The sequence below is a fragment of the Neofelis nebulosa genome, chromosome 9 (genome assembly GCF_028018385.1).
Source record: "Neofelis nebulosa isolate mNeoNeb1 chromosome 9, mNeoNeb1.pri, whole genome shotgun sequence".
Lineage (NCBI taxonomy): Eukaryota > Metazoa > Chordata > Mammalia > Carnivora > Felidae > Neofelis > Neofelis nebulosa.
The window spans coordinates 126,301,875-126,325,671 of record NC_080790.1 but is presented as its reverse complement, the minus strand read 5'-3'; the positions used below and the strand labels follow the sequence as shown (position 1 = coordinate 126,325,671).

Sequence of the window (23,797 nt, the reverse complement as noted above, 5' to 3'; positions counted from 1 at the left end):
GTGTAAAGACAGCCAGGCCATGACCCCCTGATGACTTGGCTTGCAGCCCACTTCGGCCACCCTCCCACCGCACTCTCATCCCATTTACGCCCTGCTTATTTACTGCTTGGAAGAAAAACTCAAGTGACCAAAACCGAGGTGGTTTTGCCCATGGTCTCAGTTAGCTCATCACCTTCTTCCTACACACACACACACACACACACACACACACCTGCACACACATCACTCGTACATTCTGGGGGCTCTTGGAAAACCCTCAGAGGCAACCTAAACAGCCCCATCTATGTTGGCGGTACAGACATCACCAGTACTATTGTGCTAAAGACCCAGCACTCATACTTGTGGGGTTTCTAGGTGCCCCTCGTCCTTCCCCTCCCTACCCTTGAACCCCAGATCCCAGGCCAGAACAGCCTATACCCATTCATACATACGCTGATGGAACACTTTCATGTCCCGAGCTGGATCAGGTCCAGACAGAAGACAGCCCCTGTGCCCCCAGGGACCTTAGGAGTTTAATGGACGTTTAAGAAAAAGAATAGCCGGGATGATAAGGAACCTGTGAAAGTAAGTCCAGGGAGCTCTGGGAGCGGAGGGAAGGGGCACCTACAGCAGTCTGGTGTGTCAGGGAAGACTTCCTGGAGGAAGCAACATCTCTCTGGTTTTGTAAGCGTGAACCAGGCAGTAGAGGAGAGTGTGTGGTTGGAGGAACAGGGCATTCTAACGCTATGATTGAGAGCTGGGGAAGGGACAGGCAGACTGCAAATACGGATACAACTAATGCCAAATGTGCCAGAGGCAGAGACAGAAGACTGGGCCGGGGGGGGGGGGGGGGGGTTGGCGGGGAGTCTGCCTAAGGATCTGCTACAGGAACCCAGGGCTGTAGAACCAGAAGGGGAGGTGGGCAGGGGCAGGCCTCCATCCGATGGGCCTGGCTCCAAAGCCTGTGGGAGGTCTAAGGACCACCCACAACATGTGCTCGTGAAGAGTCTGACAGAAATGCAAAGACGGGGTGGGCTACACTCAGGCCAACTGAATTCACACGGTCTGGACCCCAGGAAGCTGCATTATTTTCACAAGCATCTCAAGTGATTCTAATGTACAACATGGTTAGAAAACCAACACACAGAGCTCTTCTGCCTCTCCAGCCCTACCCCTGGTGATCGGGGACTGGTTCTCGGGGCCCGGTTCTCGGGGCCCCTGGAAGGTGGAGGATGATTCACGTTCATGGTCATGGATATGCTTATATAAACACTTCTGGCCAAACCCAGGGAGTTCGGGGAATCACCAATGAGGGCACCAGGGAAGCCAGAGAAGAAGGAATTTTCAGCAGGTGAAGGAACTTTGTTTGTTAGGGTTTGGGGGAAAGTGTAGAAGTCTTAGGCAGGCGCCCAGCAAAAGGCCCTAGACCCCTCTTCCCAGGCCTCAAGAACAGGAGGCCAAGAACTAAGAAAGTCACTTTTTATTCCACAACTAGCCAATTCCAGCTACCACACAGTGATACAAGTTCTTCAACGTGCCCCGTTATCTAGGTCGGTACTGTCCTAGAACCTTCTGCAATGATGGAAATGTTTGTCCGCACTCTCCAGTACAGTAGCCACTGACCACTTCTGGTTACTGAGCACTTGAAACGTGGCCAGTACAGCAGAGAAAATGAATTTTTAATTTAAATTAAATTCCAATGCCACATCTGGCTTGTGGCTACTGAACCAGACAACACACTCCAGGGCTCGGCCTCGTCCAGGGGCGGTTTGGTTCGAAAGCCAACTCTGTAGACAACACGTGGCAGAAAGAGCCCTCGGAGTCACCACCGCCCCTCCCCAGAGGCTCACAGCAGCCCCGCCGTGAAGAGGGCAAACCTCAGAGCGGTGGCACGCCACGGGCACGCCGGATAAGGTTAGCCAGCCGCTTGGCCAGGCCGCCCGTGCTGGGCTCCTCGATGTGGAAGGTTCGGGTGAGGAGATTGTAGAAGGAGCCATAGCACACGGCCACCACCGTGCACGTGAGGCAGATGACGTTGTAGGGCATGCTGAAGTCCGGCGTGGGCAGGTTCACCAGCAGCGGCTCTGTGTAGAGGCGCACAAAGTAGCTAGAGCTATCGGAGACCGGGTACCTGGGGGTCGGGAAGGAAAGGTGAGGCGGGACGAGGCTGCTCCAACCCGCCCCACCCTGCCCCACCCCGTCCCCACTCTTGGCCGCACTGGGTCCAAGTGCAGCGGTGAGGGTTTGCAAAGCTTTCTTAGCCTCAAAACCTTTTGACAGAAGACATCTCGGATCAACACAGAAACACGTAAGACAGCACAGAAACCTGTTCAAAGGAGAGCTGCCTTGTGCTGACGTGAGGAAAGGGGCCCAGCCTTCTCTGGGCTGCCTCTTCCTTAGCCTCCGGTCTCAGCCTCAAGGCTGTCTCCTCAGAGAAGTCCTCCTGGATAACCCACTGGAGTACTCCCCAGCACCACCTGTGACCCCATCACTCTAGACCAGAATCTCCCCTCCAGCCTCTTGACATGAGCAGGGCAGGGGCAAGGCTGTGTTGTGTCCTGCCGTACGCCCGGGGCTCTCTGAAGCACCTGGCATTTGATAAGCACTCGATGAAATATTCGTTAAGAGAATCAATGAGTAAGCGCAGGCTAGAACTACAGCTCTCCTCGTCTCTTTATTCTTCTGGAAGCACTTCAGAATCATTTCACAGAGTCAGAACAAATATTATAGACCACTAGGATTTTTATTGGGATTGAGTTAACTCTGCACATTGCTTTGGCCAGCAGAAACCTGATCGTCCGTGTGGATGCCCGCCCCGATGCAGGCGGCTGAGGTCATACTTACAGGGACTTGAACAGGGGGCTCTCTTCCCAGTCCACGGGCTTGGCTGCCACCGTGCTGGGCACGAGGGCACTGATGACAGACGGGCTGTGGAGAGGCAGACAGGCCTTCCGTGGGTGGGTCTCCCCCACCAGGGGCAAAGCAGCACAGCAGGGGGTCAGGAGGCTACGGGGCAGTACGTGAGGGGAGCCCACCTGACGTAGAAGCCGTGGTTGGGGTCCGGGGTATACTCGGTCCACTTGAGCAGCGCCCGCTCAAACTGAATGGACACCTTGGTGGCCGAGTTGGCCGGCAGCTGAATCAGCATCTCCAGGAGGTGCGGCTGCAGCCGGTCCTGCGCGGGCTGGTAGTGGACGTAACCTGGGGACAGGCAAGGGTCACCCACACCTCTCTCCTGGGGTCAGACTACCTGCACCCTCGCCCCTACCTATCAAGGTCTTAGGCTCTGGATCGCAGAAGCCAGGCAGGCTCAGGGAGGGAAGCAGGGTCCTAGAAAAGGGGAAAGATGTTTCCAGGGCAGCTGTCCCGAGACACGTTCAATCTAGTTAATCCTCCCATCGCTAAAACCGGGGCGCCAGGCATCAGATCCCTGATGTGATGCAACAGGAAGTTCACAGAACCGGAAGTTTCCTGACCAAAATGTGGAACCCGAATCTAATCAAGTTTCTATATCTAACCACCAGCAACCAAGAAACGTAAGGGAGGGAGGAGTATGTTAAACACAGGCACAAGGAAAGATTCAGAATGTGGAACATTCCATGTAACAAATGACCGAGTTTCTCCGAAAAACAGACTTGGGGGGAAAAAAGTGGGAACTGTTATAGATTAAGAGAGACTTAGGAGCAAACACCCCAATGCAAGATGTTAATAATGGGGAAACTGAGGGTGGGAGGAGACGGAGTACATGGGAACTCTGTGCTTTCTGCTCAGTTTTTCTCTCAACCTAAAATTGCTCTAAGAAAATAAAGCCTATGGGGGCGCCTGGGTGGCGCAGTCGGTTAAGCGTCCGACTTCAGCCAGGTCACGATCTCGCGGTCCGTGAGTTTGAGCCCCGCGTCAGGCTTTGGGCTGATGGCTCGGAGCCTGGAGCCTGTTTCTGATTCTGTGTCTCCCTCTCTCTGCCCCTCCCCCGTTCATGTTCTGTCTGTCTCTCTCTGTCCCAAAAATAAATAAAAACCGTTGGGAAAAAAAAAAATTTAAAAAAAAAAAAAAGAAAAGAAAGCCTATGAATGAAAAAGAGAGAAACTTGAGAGCTTATCAAGCAAATGCAATGTGAGGACCCTGTTTCGATTCTCACCCAAAAAAACAATTATAAATTGTTATTTTTAAGACAACTGGGGGAATCGAGAGTGCCAAGAATGGGTGGTATTCTTTTAGAAGCCCTTTACCTGTTAGAGACGTAGACTGAAGCATGGTGGCTATGGTGTCTCGGATCCGTTTTAAGATACTCCAGCAGAAACGTAACAAGATCGAGAAACGGAATAAGGGCAGAGATCACAAGTGAGGGGATCTGGAGGCCGCTGGCGCTTGTGACAGGCACAGGGCAGCGTGACATGCTGTGCGTTTGACACTTTCCAGAGCAAAAGGTTAAAAAACAAAACAGAAAAGTCCACAAAATACACGCGTGGGATGTCCGAAGGAGAGATTCTGAAGGTGATGCAAACAGTGGTGCGAAAGAGAAGTACAACAACCCCAGGCTGAAAAATGAGGCAACAGCAAGTGTTGAGACATGTTAAGTCTGGGTGTTCGGGATGTGCCAGGACCTCTGCCTGAGAAGTCCTCTGTTAGGTCTCCCTCCAGTCCAAACGACAAGCGCCCCAGTGCTATGCCTGCCACCTAGCGGAAAGCAGGCAGTAAATACTCCTCTTCAACACAGAAAATACAAATACATTTTTGAAACTACAGCTCTTTACCCCTCCCAAGGAGACAAAAACCGTCTACGCCAGCTTTATCGTTTTTTGTTTCTACACTGTTTCTCCTGCTGCTAACCTGTTCTCTACTGCAAGCCCATGAATCAGCACAAAAGGACATGCCCAGGGCACCAAGGAAGGAGGAGCAAGTAAGTGAAAACGACGAGGAAACCACTGCCCTCGTAAAGCCCTATTAAGAATCAGTAGTACCACGTGTTGAAATTATTTGTCTTGTAGAAATTACTTCCGGATCTGGCACCGTGAGGCTACCCTGTCCACGTTTCAAACCCTTCCGGACTTTGTGTCGGTGCAGTGTCTCCAAGACACTTGAGGAATGACCTGGAGACATGAGGGTTTGGGGGACCCGGGGGGACAGCAAGCTGGGGAGGGGGGCCCGGCCCAGGACTCGGCTCTCACTCGGTTTGTTGTCCTTGCCCTTGGAAGTGATGGTGAGGGTGTGCACATACAGCCGCAGGTGCCAGGGCACGGTGTCCAGCAGCAGCACGGGGAAGGCCCGGTGTGGGTGCGTGTTGTACAGCAGCGTGTTCAGCTTCCCGTTCTGCAGCCCGTAGCCGCTCACGTACCGCTGGGCATGCAGGAAGGGCACCGGAGGGGCCTCTGCACAGAGAAGTTCATGGTTAAGAGCCCCTAAAGGCAAGGGTCACTCCTCACACCCACTCCCCTGGCCTCGTTCAGACTCTCTGAGCCAGGAGGCAGTGGGGAAGAGCTTTTCCACCAGAACTGGGAAACTTGCATTCTGGAATTATCCGCGTCTTCCCCGGCCCACAGCATGACAGAATTACTGTAACTTCCTAAGCACTTGTATGTGCCGAGCTCCGTGCCCCCTCCAACCCAAACCAGTTGTCCTTGTGACAGTCCGCACTTTTCCTTGGTAACACTGAATGCAATCACAACTAATTAATTGTCTCAGGTCTGCCTCAATCAACAGACATAATGTTTCTCAAATGCAGGGTATCTTAGGTCTTCAAAAAATATTTGCTGATTGAATGAACGAACTCTGTGTTTTACATTAATCACATCATCTACTCTGCTGGGTAATTATGACCCCATTTTCCAGATGAGACAGTAAGGTTAGGAACCTGCCCAAGGTCACAGAGCTTAGAAGATGGAGTTAGATCAGAACAGCGACTAAAGGGATCTAGGTGGCTCAGTCGGTTAAGTGTCCGACTTTGGCTCAAGTCATGATCTCGCAGTTTTTGAGTTTGAGCCCCACATCAGGCTCTGTGCTGACAGCTCAGAGCCTGGAGCTTGCTTCAGATTCTGTGTCTCTCTCTCTCTCTGCCCCTACCCCACTTGCACTTTGTCTCTCTCTCTCTGTCCCTCTCTCTGTCTCTCAAAAATAAATAAACATTAAAAAAAAAATAAAACAAAAAACAAAAACAGTGACTTGGGACCTGGGTCTAAATACAAGCTTCATTCATATCCATGGTGAAAGGAAGGACTAGGAGTCTCCCCCAGAGATGAAACCTCTGCAGCCCACTGTGCCCAGCGGCCCGTCTGCACCCACCGCTCTCTGGGGGGCTCTTCCACTTGAGCTGGAGGTTGAGGTTACGAGAGTTGTTGATCACGGCCGTGTCCAGCAAGTCGTAGACGGCGTAGGTCTTCCGGGCACCGAGGATGACGTCCTGGTAGGTGGTGGTTGGGGGAGGGGTCACCTCCAACGTCTCATTGTCCTGGGGGCACAAGGGCAGGGCTGAGAAGAGAGCAGAGGCGCAGGCCGGCCTTGGGTGAAGGGGGACGGTTGTGACTGGAGACATCGGTACCTGGTTATAGCCGGTGATGTCCACATAGACTCGGCTCTCTGAAGCCAGGGGGCAGGGCTCCGTCAGGGTTCGGGAGAACATCCGAAAGAGGGACCAATCTGAGGGGCAGAGGGCAGGGTTCAGCGGGGGCTGGGGACAGGCCTTGTTTGCACAGACAGGGCAGGACCAGTGATGGTGGGGGGCGATAATGAGTTGCCAGGGCAGCCTACCTTTCTTCCCCTGTCCTGTGACGAAGGCATCAAACACAACAGAAAGGGTCTGCCTCAGCTCCCAGGAGACGCTGGTACAGCGTGCATTCTACCACAAGGGCCAGACAGCGGCCGTGAGGACGCATCACTCCCCGCCCCCTACCACACACACAGCCTCGGGGACTCCCACCCAGACTCAATTCCTTGTCTAGTATGTATCTTCCCACCCATTGGTTTCCTACTGTTCACTACTGAGCACTTGACCCTGTGCCAGCAGCGTTATGCACCAGTCGAATGAACTATCACCAACACCCGTAGGAACTGATCCTACTATTGTTCTCATTGGACAGAGGAGGAAACCAGGCTCAGGAAAATGAAATGATCTGTCCAAGGTCATGCCCAGAGTGACTGGGCTGGCAGCTGCACACACAGCTATTGTTCTTAACCACCTGCCAGGCAACTGCTCAGTTTCCTTGGTGTGTGGCCAAATGCCCCATATAATCAGCATCACGGCTAGCACTTACTACTGGCTCAGCCCGCGACAGACACTAGGCTACGTGCTTTACCTGCACGTTCCCTCAGGGGCCCTGGATGGCACCCCCACTCCCATTCCCCATGACTTACCCTGCAAACAGGACGGATATGCACTGCCTGGGAGTGGTAGCTAGTGTGGAACAAGCGGTCAGCCTTGAGCAGCACAGACAGGCCTGCCTGGAGGGAAGCAGGAAGAAGGGACAGGTCAGTGCCCTGCATGGTGAGACACCTGCTCCGAACGCCGCCTGGGGGGCGGGGGGGGGGGGGCAGGCAGAGAAGGGGCATGCGTGCCAGCCCTGACCGCTCTCCAGGGCTCCCACGCACATTCAGGGAGCTCCGGCCTCACCTTGGAGCTGCAGGGCAAGAGCTTCTTCCATGGGGTGAGGTTCTCAGTGCAGACAACCTCTCGTGGTAGCACAGCGTAGCGCAGGAAATTGTGATCAGTGCCTAAGGGAGACTCAAGCTGTCTGGGGTGGGCTTTGGGGCCCAACTCTTCAGGACCCATACTCCAAACTTGGGGCGACCCCCCTCCTGCTCGCCATGCAATTCTCCAGCACCACCGCCCTAACAGTCTCTGCTGGGGATGGGATCCCTCCTCTCCTCAGGAGAAGAAGGCAAGGCAGAGACAGCACGGTCTCGGGAAGCCTTCCTCCCGGGCCTACACACCCAGGGGATTTATGACCCAGCCCAGCTGAGGAAGGAGGAAGCTGAGGAGAAAGGAGGCAGAGGTTCAGGCAAGAGGTACCAGCAAGAAGCAAAGGGCCGCGGGGCTATCTCACCATTGGCCAGTCCCAGGGGTTTGAAGGAGGCAGTGGGAGTGACCGTGTTGGTGGAGTCAATGAAGTTCAGAGAGGCGCAGAAGATACCCGAGAGCACGTTACTGAGCTCCTTCCAAGATTTATCCACGCTGGATGGAGACACAAACCCACTCACTGTCACAGAGCTGCCTCTGCTCCCTCCGTCCAAGCCTGCACTTGGCTGCCAAATCATTAGACTGACTAGTTCCCGGAGCTGCCAGGGCCCAGGTGCTCTGCTCAGCCACCTCCTGGGTCTTGCCCTACCCACCTCTTCTTCCTCACTCTGGACATCCCTGCATCCCCACAGGTCTCTGTTCAGGTGATTCCTCCTCCTGCCTGGGAATGCCCTACTCACCCCTCTCTGCCCACCTTCAAGGAAGCCCCCTCCTCCAGGAAGGCTCTCCTGCCCTCCTCAACCACAGCCTCCTCCTGTGCTGTGATCGTTCTGACCATATGGGCCTCTCACAAGGTCCCTCCTGGGACATGGCTAGGTGGTGGCAGCATCTTGTTTTAAGCATCTTTTCTCCTCAACTAGGCTATGAGCAACCAGGGGACAAGGAGCAAGTCTGGGTCACCTACGTATGCTCCACAATACCATGTAAAGTGCCCCACATCTTCAGAGGCTGAGATCATCCCAATGAACCACCTGAGGTGTGCCCAGCTGGGCAAAACTACATATTTCCCTGTGAATGCCCTGGGCATGAAAGTAAGTCCTGGTTCCACCCTCAGAGTGGGAAGCCCTACATCTATAAAGGCTCACTGAACAAGGGGAAACAACCATTCTAGGACCCTACAAAAACATCAAATTAAATCAGAAAGAGAAATATCACAACGGACTTGGTCTCTATATTCATAACAGAAAGCATAAAACCAAAATTCTCAACATCAGCTCCACATTACAGGCAATTATGAGCTGAGGGGAGACAGTGACGGCAAAGCAGATGGCAAGAAGGCAAAGGAGCCAGAGTTCAGGCAAGAGAGAAAGGGTTGGCAGATCTGGAAATCACTGCTTGCTCCTTAGCTGATACCACCTCAGTGTTGTCCTGGGGTTTTTCAATAATCCTCTGCTCACAGTTTTCAAATCGCCCCAATCCTTAAGCCTCAAATAAAGACTGCAAACTTGGAAGCCTGAAAGCTCTACCCAAGCCATAATCCGGTTTCACTTGGTGTGCACAATATTGGCCCACACAGCATTTCTTAAATTTTGAAATTACCGATATTTACATTTGCCAATTTGCACACTAAAATCCAGATTTCTGGCATCTCTGGCAAATGAGAGTATCTGACAACAGTAGGCAACAATGTTCCCACGTGGCAACGATCTACTGAGGCTGAGTGGCAGCTGTCCTCTCAAGCTCTCTAGCCACAGTCCTGACCCCTCTCCATTATTCCCCCCTTTTTAAATCATACTTGTGCTACTGATTTCTCACAGTGGAATTAAGAGGAAATTGTGGTACAACAGCAGTACCTAAACCTGTCCCTCTCCCAAACAGAAGCTATTCCTCTAACATGGAGATCTGGGGTCTCGTAGGCCAATTCTAGCCCACAGATGTTTTGTTTGGCCCTCCTGGTGTGATGATGATGAGGGGAGTGAATGTCTTTTAAAAGGTTATCCAGTTTGCCACAGTCTTCTACTGCCTTACATCTAAGTAAGCTTCAATTCTTTGTTACCTGCCTCTGCAGATACATGCATGTGCTACCTTGTGGAAGTATTAAGGGAAGTAAAAAAACCACCAAAGTAAAGAATGCCACTTAGCAGTAATATCATTTCTCACTTCTGATGCCAGTTTCACCCCCCACAGAATTGCTGTCCACTGGAACTGCTGCCCCCCAAGAGCAGTGGCAGGATGACAACACCCGTGGCTGCTACGTCCCCTCTGTGGCCTGCAACAGTCCTCAAGGTGGGCACTCACTCAGTGACGGTGTCTTGGAACCAGACCCAGAGCTCTGCACCTGATGGGGCCTGCAGGAAAGGTGGCCCCCAGTATCGAGTCCTCCAAAAGCCTTGCGTGAATGACAAGTGCAGCTCTCGTAGAGAATATTTGGAGATCAACTGCCCCAGGGCCTTGGGAAATAGCCTATAATGAGATACTGGAAAGGGGGAGCAAGTGAGTGATGATCCTGGAGGACAGGTTCTCAGCCACCCCAAAGAAGCAACAGAACCCAGGCGCTGGGGCCAGAGACATCCGAATGTCATACCAAACTGTCATTTACTAGTGATGTGATCTTGACCAAGTGCCCTTACCGCTCTACATCTCCAACATCTCACAATCGCTCACAGAACTTAGCACTGCGCCTAGCACCCAGGATAAACAGTAACCGCCAATAGCATCATCGTCAGTTTTGTCGACGCAGGGTTCTAACTAAAGGGTTATAGAGTGGCAGCCTGGGCCTGCGGAAAGACCACCGGTATAACGGGGTTCTTCAATAACTCTCCCATCTTTTCCCAAAGAGCTAGTTTGTCGGGGCCCGAGTCCAGGGCCCAGAAACCCTTCCCGGGAACCAAGCCCCGCCTCCCAAAGCTTGTCTCTACCCACCATCCCAGCAAGTGCCACAGACACCTTTCCAGTCTCACCCTCTCACCTTCTTCCCGCTGCAGCTCCGAATCCCAGCGCGTGCGGAACTGGAACGTGGCGGCTACGTCCCCAGAAGGCAGCGGGGTGATAACGAGCTCCTCCCGCAGGCTGTCGCGTGGGGGTTCTGCATGACCCCTGCCCACCGGACCCAGTAGCAGCAGCACGAGCAGGACGAGCGGCAAGGCCGCCGCCATGCCTGCGGCTGCTTCCGCCTCCAAGCGGTGCCCGCCCCCACGAAAGACCGACCTCCAATAGGAAGAGCGTCTGAGAAAGGACTTCCGGTGCCGTCCCGGAAACCGGGGTGAGATTACCAGAGAGACGGGCTAGCTAGGTCCTTCGTGGCTGGTTCGTCTGAGGGCGCTCCGTAGGGCACGAAGGGCGGTGGACGTTTGGCCTGACGGGGGTGGGATGGGGGGCTGAATGAATGACTCCCTACTTTGCGGTATCCCTACCCATTAGAATTTGCTTAATAATACCGAGTGTCGCCACTGCCGCTGTGCCTATGTGATGATAGTTGAGGAAGCAGGCTGAAAAGGTTACTTTTGCTAGGTCACGTGACAGGTCTCGTGCTTCTGGTGTCTCCATTTGCTCAGTCCTAAACCTGATGCAGAGCTTTTCCTGTGAAACCCCTGAATAACTGTCCCCTTTATTATGAAAAATGTCAAACATACAGCATAATTCAAAGAACGAACTCCTGTTAATGAACGTGTATTTCCCCATCACCTAGACTCCACCATTGACATTTTACTATACTTGCTTTATCACATATTGGTCTGTAAATCCCTCAATTCTTATGTTTTGATACATTTCAAGGTAAATTGCAGACGTAAGTACACTTCTCCCCCCTAAATATTTCAGCGTGCATGTCATTAAATAAAGGTTAATATTTGTTGATATTTTTCTTCTGGTGTAAAATTTACATACAATGAAATGCACAATCCAAGTGCACATTCACTGAGTCTGACAAGAGCATACACCCATCAAGATCTAGAACATTCCTAAAACCCTAGAGAGTTGGTTAGTCCGCTTGCCAGTCAATCTCTGCGTCCTCCTTCCTTCCAGAGGCAACCAATGTTTTGATTTTTCTCCACAAAATAGCTTAATCTGTTCTACTGGCTCATATAAGTGAAACCATCATATAGTGCGTATACTTTCTTGCGTAAGACTTCTTTCACAGGAAGAATGTTTCTGAGAACCATCCATGTTCTTGCATGTATCAGCAGCTTTTCTTTTTATTGCTATGTAGTATTAAGTTGTATGAATACACCTTAGTTTATCCTGATGATGAACACCTGAGCTCTTTCAAGACTTTAGTTATTATGAACTAGGTTGCTGTATAAGTTACTCTGTAGACATATGTTTATTTCCTTTGGGTAAATACTTAGGAGTGGTCAAAGAATAGGTAAATGTTTAACTGTTTAAGAAAATGTCAGAGCTTTTTCCAAAATGTATCGTTTTATACTTGCACCAACAATCTGTGAGAGTTCTGGATACTCCACATCCTGCTCAACGTTTGTTTTTAATTTTTTGGGTTTTTTAGCTTTAGCTATATGGTATACATATATCTTATTGTGGTTTTATTTTGCGTTTCCCTGGTGTATAATGATGTTGAACATCTTTTCATATGCTTGTTGGCCATACATCTGTTTTCTTTTGTGAAAAGTCTGTTAAAATATTTTTGCCCACCCCTCCCCCTTTTTCTATTGGTTTATTTGCCTTTTTATTATTGAGTTGTAAAGTTCCAACATTAAAATTCCTGCTTTGGTTTTTCCAGCTGCCCTATGAGAAACATAGTCACAAAAGATTTTGCCCACAGTCTCTTGGGGAAACTCACAACCATACTTCTACAAAGAGCCAAATTTGGTGTTGGACAGGTCTACCAAGATATGTCCCAACCAACCAGAGAGGAAGTGTCAAAAAGTGTCATTGTGCCCTCATTCTACTTATATATGTAGTGTTCTTCTCCCACTAGACATGGAATGGAATAAAGTCCCTGAGTTTAGATGTCAGACTGAGAAGGGTTCAAATCCCCACAGCAGCTTTTAACCCATATGAGCATAAGCAACCCAAGTGTCACTTTTCTTCCTCTGAAAAATAGATAAACCTACTCTCGGGGTTGTTGTAAGAATTAGAAATTATGTATATGTAGGGTCTAGGATGTAGTAAGTGCTTAATATTTACTATCATTTACTCAATCTTTGATATAGGGTCTATGATCTCCATTTTACAGAAGAGAAAACTGGAGTACAGAAACTAAGATAATTGCCTAACATCACATTGAGTCATGAAGCCAGGACTAGAGTCCATACCATCAACCTCAAGAAGGAAGGAAGGAAGGAAGGAAGGAAGGAAGGAAGGAAGGAAGGAAGGAAGGAAGGAAAGAAGGAAGGAACAGGAAGAAAAGAAAGAAAGAAAGAAAGAAAGAAAGAAAGAAAGAAAGAAAGAAAGAAAGAAAGAAAGAAAGAAAGAAAGAGAAAAGAAAGAAAGAAAGAAAGAAAGAAAAAGAGAAAGAAAGAAAAGAAAGAGGAAGAAAGAGAGGGAGGGAGAAAGAAAGAAAGAAAAAGAAAGAAAGAAAGAGCTGCCATCGTTATGATTAGATTTCTGTACTTTGTCTCCATTTGAATTGCCTGTCCCCATCATAAACACCCAGCCATCTCAAGGAGACTTACCTTCTCCCTCTCTGGTGTGCTATAGTCCCCTGTGCACTTCTGCTACAGCCTGTGTCATATTTCCATTGTGTGTGGCTGTGTCGGCTCCTGGAAGAGCTCTTGGTCACCTTAGTATTTGTTTCCTAAGCAAGGAGGCTAGCACATAGTAGGTGCTCAGTAATGTCTGAACAAACAAAAATCACAGCACAGTCCCATATTGTCCCCACACTGTCATGCTGTTCAGTGTCAAGTTCTGTGCATTCCTAAGGACTGCCACAGTACACACCTTCCAGGGAATCTTCCCCAAAGCTGTGGCCCCTCCTATTTCCTCCACAGCATAGGATTCTACAGGATGAGCTTGTCTTCTTCCCCTCCTCCCCAGAGTCTGTGACCAGTCTAGGCAATAGACAGAAGAAGCCACACTGTGGCTTGGAGACTGAAAGCTGGGCCACTTGCCTAGGAGTTGGCTCCGAATCCCCGTTTCCTCTCCAGGGGCACTGTGTGGCCTCAAAAAACAGTCAGCTGGAGATGCTGGCTCTGAAGGCTAGCCAAGACCCTGTGGTTTGGCAGAAGAAGAGATCATTGTCCAAGGAGGAAGTAGTCCTGGGGTCTCAGCTGACCCTAGACTTTTCCAGGCAGGGCTGGGGCTCATAGCAGCTGAACTGAAGGCTCCCCAAAGGCTCACAAACAATTCTCTCTCTCCAGAAGGCTGGAGTCCCTCTCCCCAGGCAAACTCCCTGCCCTAAGCCCCACAGATCTAAACACCCTGTGCCTGGAGTACTAAGAGATTTGTTGACCTATTGACAGCAACCAAGCAAGTCTAACTTCCCATTATTCACCTCGGAGGGGAGTAGGGTGCCCTTGGGAGCTGAGAAGCCCTGCATAGCAGAGCCACGGAGCTCCTAGGCTGCAGCCCAGGAGAAGGCTCAGCCACAGTCGGGCGGCTGAACTTTGCTACTCCAAGGGAAGGGAGAGGGCAAAGGCAGAGACCATGTCTTTTGTGTGCAGCAAAGTCCTAAACAACCCAGAACAACTGCAAAATTTAACATGAGACTCAGTCCCGGCCCAGTTTAGTGGATGATCTCAACTTGGACACAGAGGCTTTTAGACAAAAGGAGCACAAAACTCCCACAAGTTTCTCACCAGTGCTAGGAAAAGCACTCAAGAGCTGTCACTTACAATGGCCTCCTGCAGGGGTGGAAGCAGGCTGGGATGGCTGGAAGACTGCAGGCCTGTCACTCACTCAGCCTGGGTGGCACCAGGAGCTTTGGGATTTATGCTGAAGGTCACTGATCCTATGGGTGGTGTTTGATGTATGAAGTGGGGTGGAACGCTTTATTTATTTATTTATTTATTTATTTATTTATTTATTTAATTTTTTTTTTTTTTTTTTTGATGTGAGAAATGCCTTGATGCCCCTTATGGCTGGGTCCTAGAACTCTCCTTTCTTCTTCCACTCCCCATCCCTCCCTGGACACACTCACGTAGCACCTACACCTGGTAGCTCCATCTATTTATTTTCCCAGCCTAATCCTCTCCAAACCCCACACTCGGGTCCGAGTGCCTACCCAATATGCCCTCTTGTACGTCTCAAGAGCACCTCAAACTCAACACGTCCAAAAACAAATTTATGACCTTCTTCCCAAGCCTGGTTCTCTCTGACACTCCCCATCTGGGGAAATAACACACCACATGGTCCTGTTGCATGAGGGAGAAACAATGGTGGCACCCTTAACCCCTTCCTCTCTCACCTACCTGTCAGATCTTTTGGAAACTTGTCTCCCAAACATCTCTTCATTCCTTCCACCTTTCTGTATCCCGTCCACCTCCACCCTCGTCCATTGCCTGAGACGTAGCTGGCTGCCATCACCTCCTGATTCCCAGGCATCCACTCCTCCAGTCAGCATTCCACAAGGAGCCTCTCCCCCCGCCCCCACCACCTTGCTCCCCCTAGGTGACTCCTTCTTACCCTTGAGGGCTCGGCTCAGCTCAGATGCCACTTCCTCAAGGGAGATGTTCCGTGAGTGCTCCCAGTAGGCTATTAAGTCCTTCCTAGCACTGGTCATAATTACAATTTTACATTTGGGCCCCCACTAGACTAGACCCCCATAAAAGCAGCACTGTGGCCCCCCTTTTTTTTATTCTTGCCACTCTACATTCCCAAGTCTATAAGACCCTCAGTGTCTTATACATGTTAAACATTGACATTTAATAAATATTTACTGAATGAATGTCATTTATTTGTTTATACCCTGCCTCAACCCAGTCAAGCTGATCATTATTACCATTATCTCCTGCATGGAGTATTGTGTTAGATGTCTGTCATGAGCCTCTCTCCTCCTCCGGTATGTTCTTTCCACTGCGGCCAGAATTACCTTTTTAACAAGCAAGTTCAACCACCTGTAATTCTTCATTACTCCCCATAAAGTTCAAATTCGTTAACGTGACCTCTAACATGTAAACTGCCAGTTACCATTCCAAAGACTGTCTTCTTGTTCCTTAGTAACATACCCCTGATTTTAACAAGAGAGTAGTGTGCCCCTACTAAAGGATTATCCTGCCCTCTCCAGTAGCCCTGGTGCTTCTGAGAGGTTTGAAAGGTAGTACAGAAATCAGATGCATTGGTAACTCAGTGACTCGAAAAGGTTACTGTCTTTCCAAACACCAGAATTTTCTTTCTTGTAGATAATGTTGTGTCCCTATGTCTATAAAATATCTGTAAGTGAAACATTTCTCACGTTAGCAAGCTCTGGTCGGTGAGCTGAAAGTGGACATCGCTGGACAGAACTCCCAAGAATGCTTCCTGAAGTGGAAACAGACCGCAGGCTGTGCTGTGCACATCCCCGGTTTTCTCTCCGTCTTTCTGCCAGCTTCAGGGACGTGATGGCTGGCACCGCAGCAGCCATCAGACATAAGCTATCAATGAGAATCCCAGCCGTGTGGCTGGGACAGCTGAGAAAAAGAGCCAAAACGGACTCAGACGCCCAAGAACTCTGGAGCAGTCATACAGCCCTGTGCTTTGGGCTTCTTTTCTATAAGGAAAGAAAACTGTAACTTAAGTCTCTGATCTTTTACTAGCAGCCAAACTGAAACCTGATACAGGCTTCAAAGTATTTCATGACTAACCTTTGTCAGTCTTACCTCTCCCTTCCTCTCATCCTCAAATTCCACAGTTCGGCCAAGCTGAATGTTTCAGTTCCTCGGAGCTGTTTCTCCCCATTTAAAGTCTTCTCAAGCTGCTCTTTCTGCCTGGATTACAGCCCCCATTTGGCAAACTCCCACTCAGCCTCTGGATCTCAGCTTAAAACTCAGCTCTTCAATGACCATACAAGCTATTTTCTGACACCAGAGTCGCTCGCTCATCACGCTGCTTATTACACTGTGAATTGTGGTATTTACCTGATTTTCTCCTCCAGAGACAGTAAACTCCATGCAGGCAGGGATACAGCCTGTCTTGTTCAAAACTGCATTCCAAATGTCTGGCATAGGTATTCAAGAAATACTTCCTGAAGATATAGAGTACATGAGAGATGGGGACATGGTGTTGGCTAGAGAACTGAAAAAATACAGCGGGTTTGATATCTCTGCAGTGTGATAAATGAAGGGGGGTGGTTGGTATATTATTATTTGTTTATTACTTATTCCGTGCCCTGTTCCCAAACAGGGGGTGGGGGAGCAGGGGTACCACCGCACGGAGAGTGCTAGGAGTTCACGTCCACTTAGAGACACTGGTGTAGGAGACTCTATCAGAAGACTGCAGGATAGTCTGGGGGAGGCAGGGGCGCTAGGAAAAGCAGCGGCATCTTGTCCTACCTCATCTTCCATCTCCGCGCCCGCAAGCCCTGCCTCAGGAGCAAAGCCAAAAACTGGGGGGGGGGGGGGGTGGGGGGGGGTGGGAGGGGGTCGTAGCAGGAAAGGTTAGCAGTAAAGCAGGAGGGTTGATTCCCAGAGAGGCTCACCATCCCACCATCCTTGCCTCCCCCCAGTGCCTGCTGTAAGTAAAGAGTCTGGTCTTCTCCGCAGGGCTCTGGCTGGGCCTCTCATCTCCTGTGTGGAAGAGCCAGCCCGCTCAGTCTATACATGGACACCCACTGCTAGCTGCAAGCTCCAGGCTCTGCCCCCCCATCGGCCCCATCCTCTTCCTCATCAGACTGTGCCAAGGGCGTGTCCGCTCCGCCGTCACTGGGATTTGGGCTGTGCAGGTTGGTGGAGTCGTCAGAAGACGAGGAGGAGGTGCGGGACGCGGTCCTGTCTGGCGTGGCCATTGGCAGGCCCAGCTCCTCTGGACGGTGGTCCATCCCTGCCCAAAAAGAAGAGTTGGTCAGCGCCACAAACAGGGCTTCAGGGGGCTCTGAGAGATGCTCTGGCCAGCAGGGGCTGAAGCCCAGAGAGGCGCAGAGGCCTCACCAGTCAACTGAGCCAGTCCGGCAGACAGCCAGGTGTCCTCTCAGGTCCCTTCATTTCACTATGGCATGTATGGGCCCTGCAGTCTGCTCCATGGACTCAAGCGTGCAAACTCCACCTACTCCACCTACTTGATATTGGGTAGCTTTGGGCAAGTCATTTTCCCCCTCAAGGACTCTGAATCTTCTCTGTAAAAATGGGATATGCACCTATATTCCAGAAGGGTTTTGAGGCTGAAATCGAAGAATGATTATAAAATGCCTGGCACGTAGCAGGCTATCAGTAAACAGCAGCAGTTTTAGAGAAAAGAAGAAACCTGTGTGGTTTCATCTATTAAGTGTCTGAATCTTGATCTCAGCTCAGGTCTCGATCTCAGAGTCATGAGTTCAAGCCCCGCGTTGGGCCCTGCATTAGGCATGAAGCCTACGGTTTGAGCTCAGCTTTTCCACTTTCTGGCTGTGTGACAACTTCTAATTTCTTCCTTTATAAAATTAGGATACTACCACCTGCCCTAATAGGATATTATAAGAATTGAGCTAATTTGGCACAGTATTAGCAACTAAAAAAAAAAAAAAAAAAAAAAAGTGCTCAGTAAATGTTCATATGAAGATGGCTAAAACAGCTTAAGTTGTGTAATATAAAAATTATATTTTATATTATTTTAATTACATGAACTAATTACATTAATTTCACAAATGTAAAATTAACAAAGATTAAGGGGGGGTTGGGGCATTCCCAGAAGTTTTATTTATTTTTTAGATTTATTTATTTATTTTTAGATAGTGTGCGGCACCCAACACATTTAAATCTTTATTTATTTTGAGAGGGAGAGAGAGAGTGTGCAAGAGCATGTATGCGAGAGCCGGGGAAGGGGCAGAGAGGAGACAGAATCCCAAGCAGGCTCCTCGCGGACAGTGAGGGGCCCAATGGAGCGCTTGATCCCACAAACTATGAGATCATGACCTGAGCCAAAATCGAGAGTCAGATGCCTAACTGACTGAGCCACCCAGGCGTCCCCGCCTCAGAATTTTAGATTGAGGATCTGTCACCCAGTTCCCCTCAGAGTCAACGTCCCTAAAATCAGAACAGACAGCTGTTTTACTGGTAGAAACACCCACTTCCAGGCCCTACGTGTATATTTCCCCGGTCCCGCTTGCAGCCTCATTTCAGAGCCTGATGCCTGTTTCTGGCTAACTGGTGCCCAAGTCCCCAAAGCCAAGGGGCATACCAGATGTCTGGGGGGTTGGTGGAGGGTCTTCGCAAGGCAAGAACACATCTGCTCCATCTTGGTCCCCAAGGTCAATAAGTTCTACCTGCTCCAGGGCATCCACATTCACTTCCATGGATGAGATACTACCTATGGGGGCTGCAGATCAAGAAGGGGGCAGGTCAGGAGGATGCGGGCCAGAGCCCATAGGATGGTCAGAGATATGTGTCAGGTCTAGAGACAGAAGTTTCGAGGGCCAACAAAATGGGGGGATGAGGCTCCCATACTTCAGGACGTACAAGACGTGCCTCCCCTACCCCACCCCAGTCCCTCTCCCCAGGACTCAGAGCTTACGTCTCTGCGACTCGAGATGCAGGTGGGACAGGGGGAAGACAAACTCTGTCTCTGGCTGTAAAATGTCCTCAAAGAATTTCTGCCGCTCCCGAAGGCGGAGCTGCTGGCGCTCCAGGGCTGCCCGGGGATTTGGGTCCATGTCAGCTCCTGGAAGGTGGAAAAGCAAGTACAGCTATGAAGTTGAGAGGGAAGGGGTGGGGGGGAGGCTGGGCCTGGGGAGCATGGGGAGCTCCGCTGCAGCTGGCATCCCAGCCGTGGGGCCTCCAGGTGCAGCCTGGACACCTCTGGTCTTGGCTACCTCCTTCCCTTCCTCGAAACAAAGTCCGTTACCACAAGTCTCCTAAAGCGACAGCGCTGACCCTGGCTCCACAAAGGGGATGCCGGTTCCAGGCACGGCAAGAGAAGCTCCTCTGTATTCAGGGAATGGGGCCAATGGCCAAGACTCAGTATCATGCCCTCGTGAGAGGACTGGTCCAGCCCAAATGGGGGAGGCACTTTTAATGGACTGGGCCTCCCCTCAGAAGGCCAGGGAAGGGGGTGGGCTGGGGATCTCAGGGTGGAAGGTCATCTTCCTCTAATGCTGCAACTCTGGTTCATGCCCTGCCTTCAAAACCCAGACAAAGGCTAAAGCACCTCCTCCCCACCATACTCCCCATCACCACCATCCCCTCCAAACCCTGCTCTGAAGTCACAGATCTGACTTCCAGACTTGGCTCTGTCCCTAAGGAAATCATCTTTCCAGCCTCGGTCTCCCCATCTGAAAATGGCCTAATAGTCCTACATGCCTCACATGGGAGAGGCTGCGGGTGCAGGTGCCCCGTAAAATGTAAAGCCCGCATACTACACTATCCAGAGGCTGCCCATCTCTTCTCCGCATTCCCCAGCTCGTTATTTGGGCGCCTCTCCTCTGACATCTCAGTCTTACATCCCTACTAGTCAGAGTAGCAGTTGGAAGGGCGGGGCCTGGGTCCAATTCAGGGCCCCCGGACCCCCAATGCTGAGAGCTTTCCAGAATACCAGAACTCTGGGCCAGCCCAGGCTGTACACGTTCACTCCCATTTGCTCGTCCCTCTGAGCCCATCACCGGAGGCAAGAGCTTGAGGACCAGCTCATCATCCTCTGCAGCCTGCCTCCTCGACTCATCTGGAATCAGTGTCCGAGACCCCGGCCAGATCCACAGGCGCTGCTGCGGGCCGCGAGGGGCCCAAACCCAAGCGGGCCAGCCAGGGCCAAAGGCAGTGTGCGGGACCGGGTGGCCGCCGGCTGGCAGCGGGGGGAGGGAGGCGCTGACGCCGATTCCTAGGAAAAGCTTTCCGAGCTGCCGCCCAGGTCACAGCGCTAAAAATACCCGGGGCCCCTGGGGCCGTCTGCTCCAGCGGCCGGGTGGAGGGGGGGGGGGGCAGGGGAAGGAGAGAACGAGGGTGGGGGCGCCCACGGGCTGGGGGCACGGGAGCTCCCCCTTCCCCCTCCCCCAGCCCCATCCTTCTCCCGAGACCCAAGAAGCTGCCCCCAGGGGGCATCGGAGCCGGGGCCAGGGAGAGAAAAGGAGTTGTTTACGAGACGAAAGGTGCTGGGAGAAGGGAGTCCAGGTCTGGGGAGCCCGGGGTGCCCGTGAAAGGCAGAGCGCCCTCCGGGTCTCCGCTCCACCCGCCCTTGAGTCCGCAGGAGCTAGAGAATTCCCTAAAAAGGGCCGGGGCGCGCCCGCCGGTGGGCGGGCGGTGAGGGGTGGGGGTGGAGAGGAGGCCGAGGGCCCCGGGGCGTCCAGTTCGTGCCGCCGGCCCCCGGCCAGCCCGTCGCCCCTGCGCCCCTGCCGCAGAGCCCCTACCTGCAGCGCCCCGCGCCCCCGCTGCCTCGGTGGCTGGGCTCCGGCGAGACGGCTGCGGGGGCGTGGGAGCGAGACGCGCCGGCCGGGGTGGGGCTGCGCTGCCGGGGCTCCCGCGGGACGGCCGGGCCCTGGGAGCCGGGAACGAGGAAGCGGCGGGCGGCGGAAGTGGGGGAGGGGTGGCGACGGGCACCCGCGCTCGCCTCCCTCCCGGCCGCCGCGGGGAGCCCCCTCGGGCGCGGCCGCTCGCACTTCCAGGCCGGGCGAAAAGTTCCCCGCGCGCATCCTTGCCCCGCGGCCGGCCACGCTCGTCTGCACTCCGCCCGCAGCCCGCCCGCAACCCGCCGCCCGGGCGCTGGGCTCCGCACGCTCCGATCCACTTGCTGCGCCGCGCCCCGGCGGCGCAGCCCCGCCGCGGGGACACGCGCGGGTTCTCGGCCCACGCGCACTTGCTGCTGGCGACTCGTGGGCAGCCCCGCCGGAACGCACCCGCACCCCGGGCGAGAAGGCGCACGCGGGGAAAGGGGCCCGGCGGAGCCGGGAGGGCACTGACCCGGTGCCGCGACTCAGGGCAGGTGCGCCGCGGCGGAGGGCCTCCTGAACCTGGGACTCACCCAGCAGCCCCCGGTTCTGGATCCGGGACCGGACCGAGCCGCCGCCCAGCCTTCCAGCGCACTGGGCGGGGTGGGCGCCGGGACGGGGCGGGTCAGGGCTGCAGGGGTGGGCCGCAGCGCCGCGCCCCGAGACGCCGGCGAGAAGCCAAGCCCTCCAGGGCGCGAACAGGGGCGCTGTGCATCCGGGCTGGCGGGGGTGGAGGGGCGACGCGCACACTGAGGGAGGAGAGGAGAAGGGCTTGCCCCCCTCGCCGCGCCTCCTGCTCAGACCAGCGCCAGAAGTGTCCAATCTGCTTAACTCCTGGACGGAGACTCTTGCCCATTCTCTTCCTCCTCCCTCCCTCCCCCCATCCCCTTGGGCTCGTGCTCGCAGCTCCAGAAGCCTCGGGGACGGGACGGGACCGGGTCGGGGGTGTCTGTCGGGGATGCTTCTGCCGTGGGGTCATTCGTTGATTCACTCAACAAACATCCGCGAGCAAGCCAGGAACTAGGAGTCATCCTTGGCACCTCTCTGTCCTGCGCTAAATACACCTCCATTTCCTGTCGATTCTCCTTCCTGAATAACTTTCCAATCCACCAACCCTCTCCATTTCCACCACCATCTCTCCCTTGGCTCTTCCAGTAGCCTTCTATCTGGGTACCCTGTACTCGCTCGGCCCGGCTACACTCCATCCCCGCCCCCTGCCCCAGCCGTCAGCCATCATTTCAAACCGCCAACTCTGGTGGGCCGCCCCCTGCTTAAATCCCTCCATTGTTAGAATAAAATCTAGGTGCTGATATCTGAGCCGAATCTTGAAGAAATGAGTTCAACAAGCAGAGAAGAGGGGCGGGGGTGGGGTGGGGAGGGGCATGTGCAAAGAGAGGGATGGAGTCGTGATACATTCGGGTTTCCCTGTCGGGGACCAGCGCTCTGTACAAGTACCTGAGCGCTGTTGCTTCTCTTGTTAGTGGGATCCCAAAACCCTGGGAGAAACACAGCCGGCGGCTTTCCCACTATTTTACAAGCAAGGAAACTAGTTTATGGGAGGCACGTGGTTAAGGACACAGGCGTGGTCGTCAGACCCTCCTGGGTTGCAAACCTAGCTCTCCATCTAGCTGGTTTGTATAAACACTTAATTTCTCTGTTCTTTGATTTCCTTGCTTATTAGGTAGGAATAATTAATCCCTACTACCTATGAGGTAATTCGTATAAAATGCTTAGTACCGGACGTGGGCACTTTGGAGATGCTTAATAAACATTAGGTGTTTTGATGGTAATGGGTTCTGAGAAAGGGAGGAAACTGCTTTCTTCCACGAATTTCTGTAATTACAGGAAGTACACCCTAATAGTTAACACTTCTTCAGAACTTATTATATATCTGTTGCTGTTATAAGTGTTTTGCCTATATTTATTAACTCTTTTAATCCTCTTAACAATCTTGTGAGGTAAGTACTATTATTATTATTTCCATTTTCCAGATGAAAACTGAGGTACAGAGAGGTCAAGGGACTTGTCCAAGGCCATACAGCAAATAAATCATGGATTTTGAATCCAGATAGGCTGCTCCAGAGACTATGCTTACAACCACTTGCCCCAGCCTTTTCCCCTTCAGTCCTGTTGCAGTTTTCATCTTCCAAGAAAGGTCTCAGTCAATTTGATTCTTATTCCTCATTCATGGGTGGAGTAGACACTCGGTCCCATTTCCTAGCACAGAGGAATGAGGCCAACTTGGAGTGTGGTGGGTGAGAGCTCAACTCCCAAAGCCACTTCCCCCCTTTCCAGGCTTATTCCTGGGAACAGGACTCCATGAATTGTTTTGAGCTGTCCCCAAGATGGTGACAGATCTGGAACCTCTGTCTCTTCTCTTTGCCAGATAGTTGCCTCATAAAGGGGTAGAGAGGGGAAAGCGTCCAAGCTAGAGAGAATTCAGGGGGCTAAGCCGGAAGGGTGCCAGCCCAGAGAAGGAGCCAGGCAGCGGACCCAGGAGCAGATGACCAAAGGGGGTAAAAGGAGCCGTGGGAAAGTAGATGGCCAAGACTTCAGGCTCCATGCAGGATGCAGAGAGCTGGGGACAGCATCATGACCACACTAATCACAATTTTTAAAAATTGTTAGGTAGTCTATAAAATTACAGCTTTTGTCAAACCCATCAGAGAACT

At 52.2% G+C, this 23,797-nt stretch overlaps 3 protein-coding genes across 6 annotated transcripts in view; all 3 read right to left on the bottom strand.

The window, feature by feature from the left end:
• Positions 1-1,444: 1,444 nt before the first annotated feature.
• PIGT (phosphatidylinositol glycan anchor biosynthesis class T) lies at positions 1,445-10,840 on the bottom strand. 3 transcript variants are annotated; one of them, XM_058685770.1, is made up of 12 exons: positions 10,617-10,840; positions 9,947-10,124; positions 8,016-8,143; positions 7,583-7,713; positions 7,327-7,413; positions 6,724-6,811; positions 6,515-6,612; positions 6,259-6,424; positions 5,148-5,348; positions 3,015-3,180; positions 2,824-2,907; positions 1,445-2,110 (listed from the first exon to the last, which is right to left on the bottom strand). In XM_058685770.1, the coding sequence occupies exons 1-12, from the start codon at positions 10,801-10,803 to the stop codon at positions 1,858-1,860; spliced, it is 1,767 nt and encodes a 588-aa protein (XP_058541753.1). In that variant the 5' UTR covers positions 10,804-10,840; the 3' UTR covers positions 1,445-1,857. The 3 variants fall into 3 exon arrangements, with proteins under 3 accessions (XP_058541753.1, XP_058541754.1, XP_058541755.1); XM_058685771.1 differs by having other exon boundaries at positions 7,583-7,683; positions 10,617-10,839; XM_058685772.1 differs by lacking the exons at positions 8,016-8,143; positions 9,947-10,124 and having other exon boundaries at positions 7,583-7,683; positions 10,617-10,839.
• Positions 10,841-16,873: 6,033 nt separating this feature from the next.
• On the bottom strand, positions 16,874-19,361 carry DBNDD2 (dysbindin domain containing 2). The gene is made up of 3 exons (XM_058685767.1): positions 19,223-19,361; positions 18,890-19,027; positions 16,874-17,557 (listed from the first exon to the last, which is right to left on the bottom strand). Exons 1-3 carry the CDS (start codon positions 19,359-19,361, stop codon positions 17,352-17,354), a joined length of 483 nt encoding a protein of 160 aa, XP_058541750.1. The 3' UTR covers positions 16,874-17,351.
• The window catches only part of SYS1 (SYS1 golgi trafficking protein), a 35,053-nt gene continuing 30,551 nt past the window's right edge, over positions 19,296-23,797 (bottom strand). Inside the window, exon 4 of one of the 2 annotated variants that reach the window (XM_058685769.1) lies at positions 19,296-19,369. In XM_058685769.1, the coding sequence (XP_058541752.1) occupies positions 19,363-19,369 (7 nt within the window). In that variant the 3' untranslated portion in view covers positions 19,296-19,362. Of the gene's footprint in view, positions 19,370-23,019; positions 23,343-23,797 lie in introns of those variants that run through there. The other variant, XR_009249035.1, reaches the window with a different exon arrangement.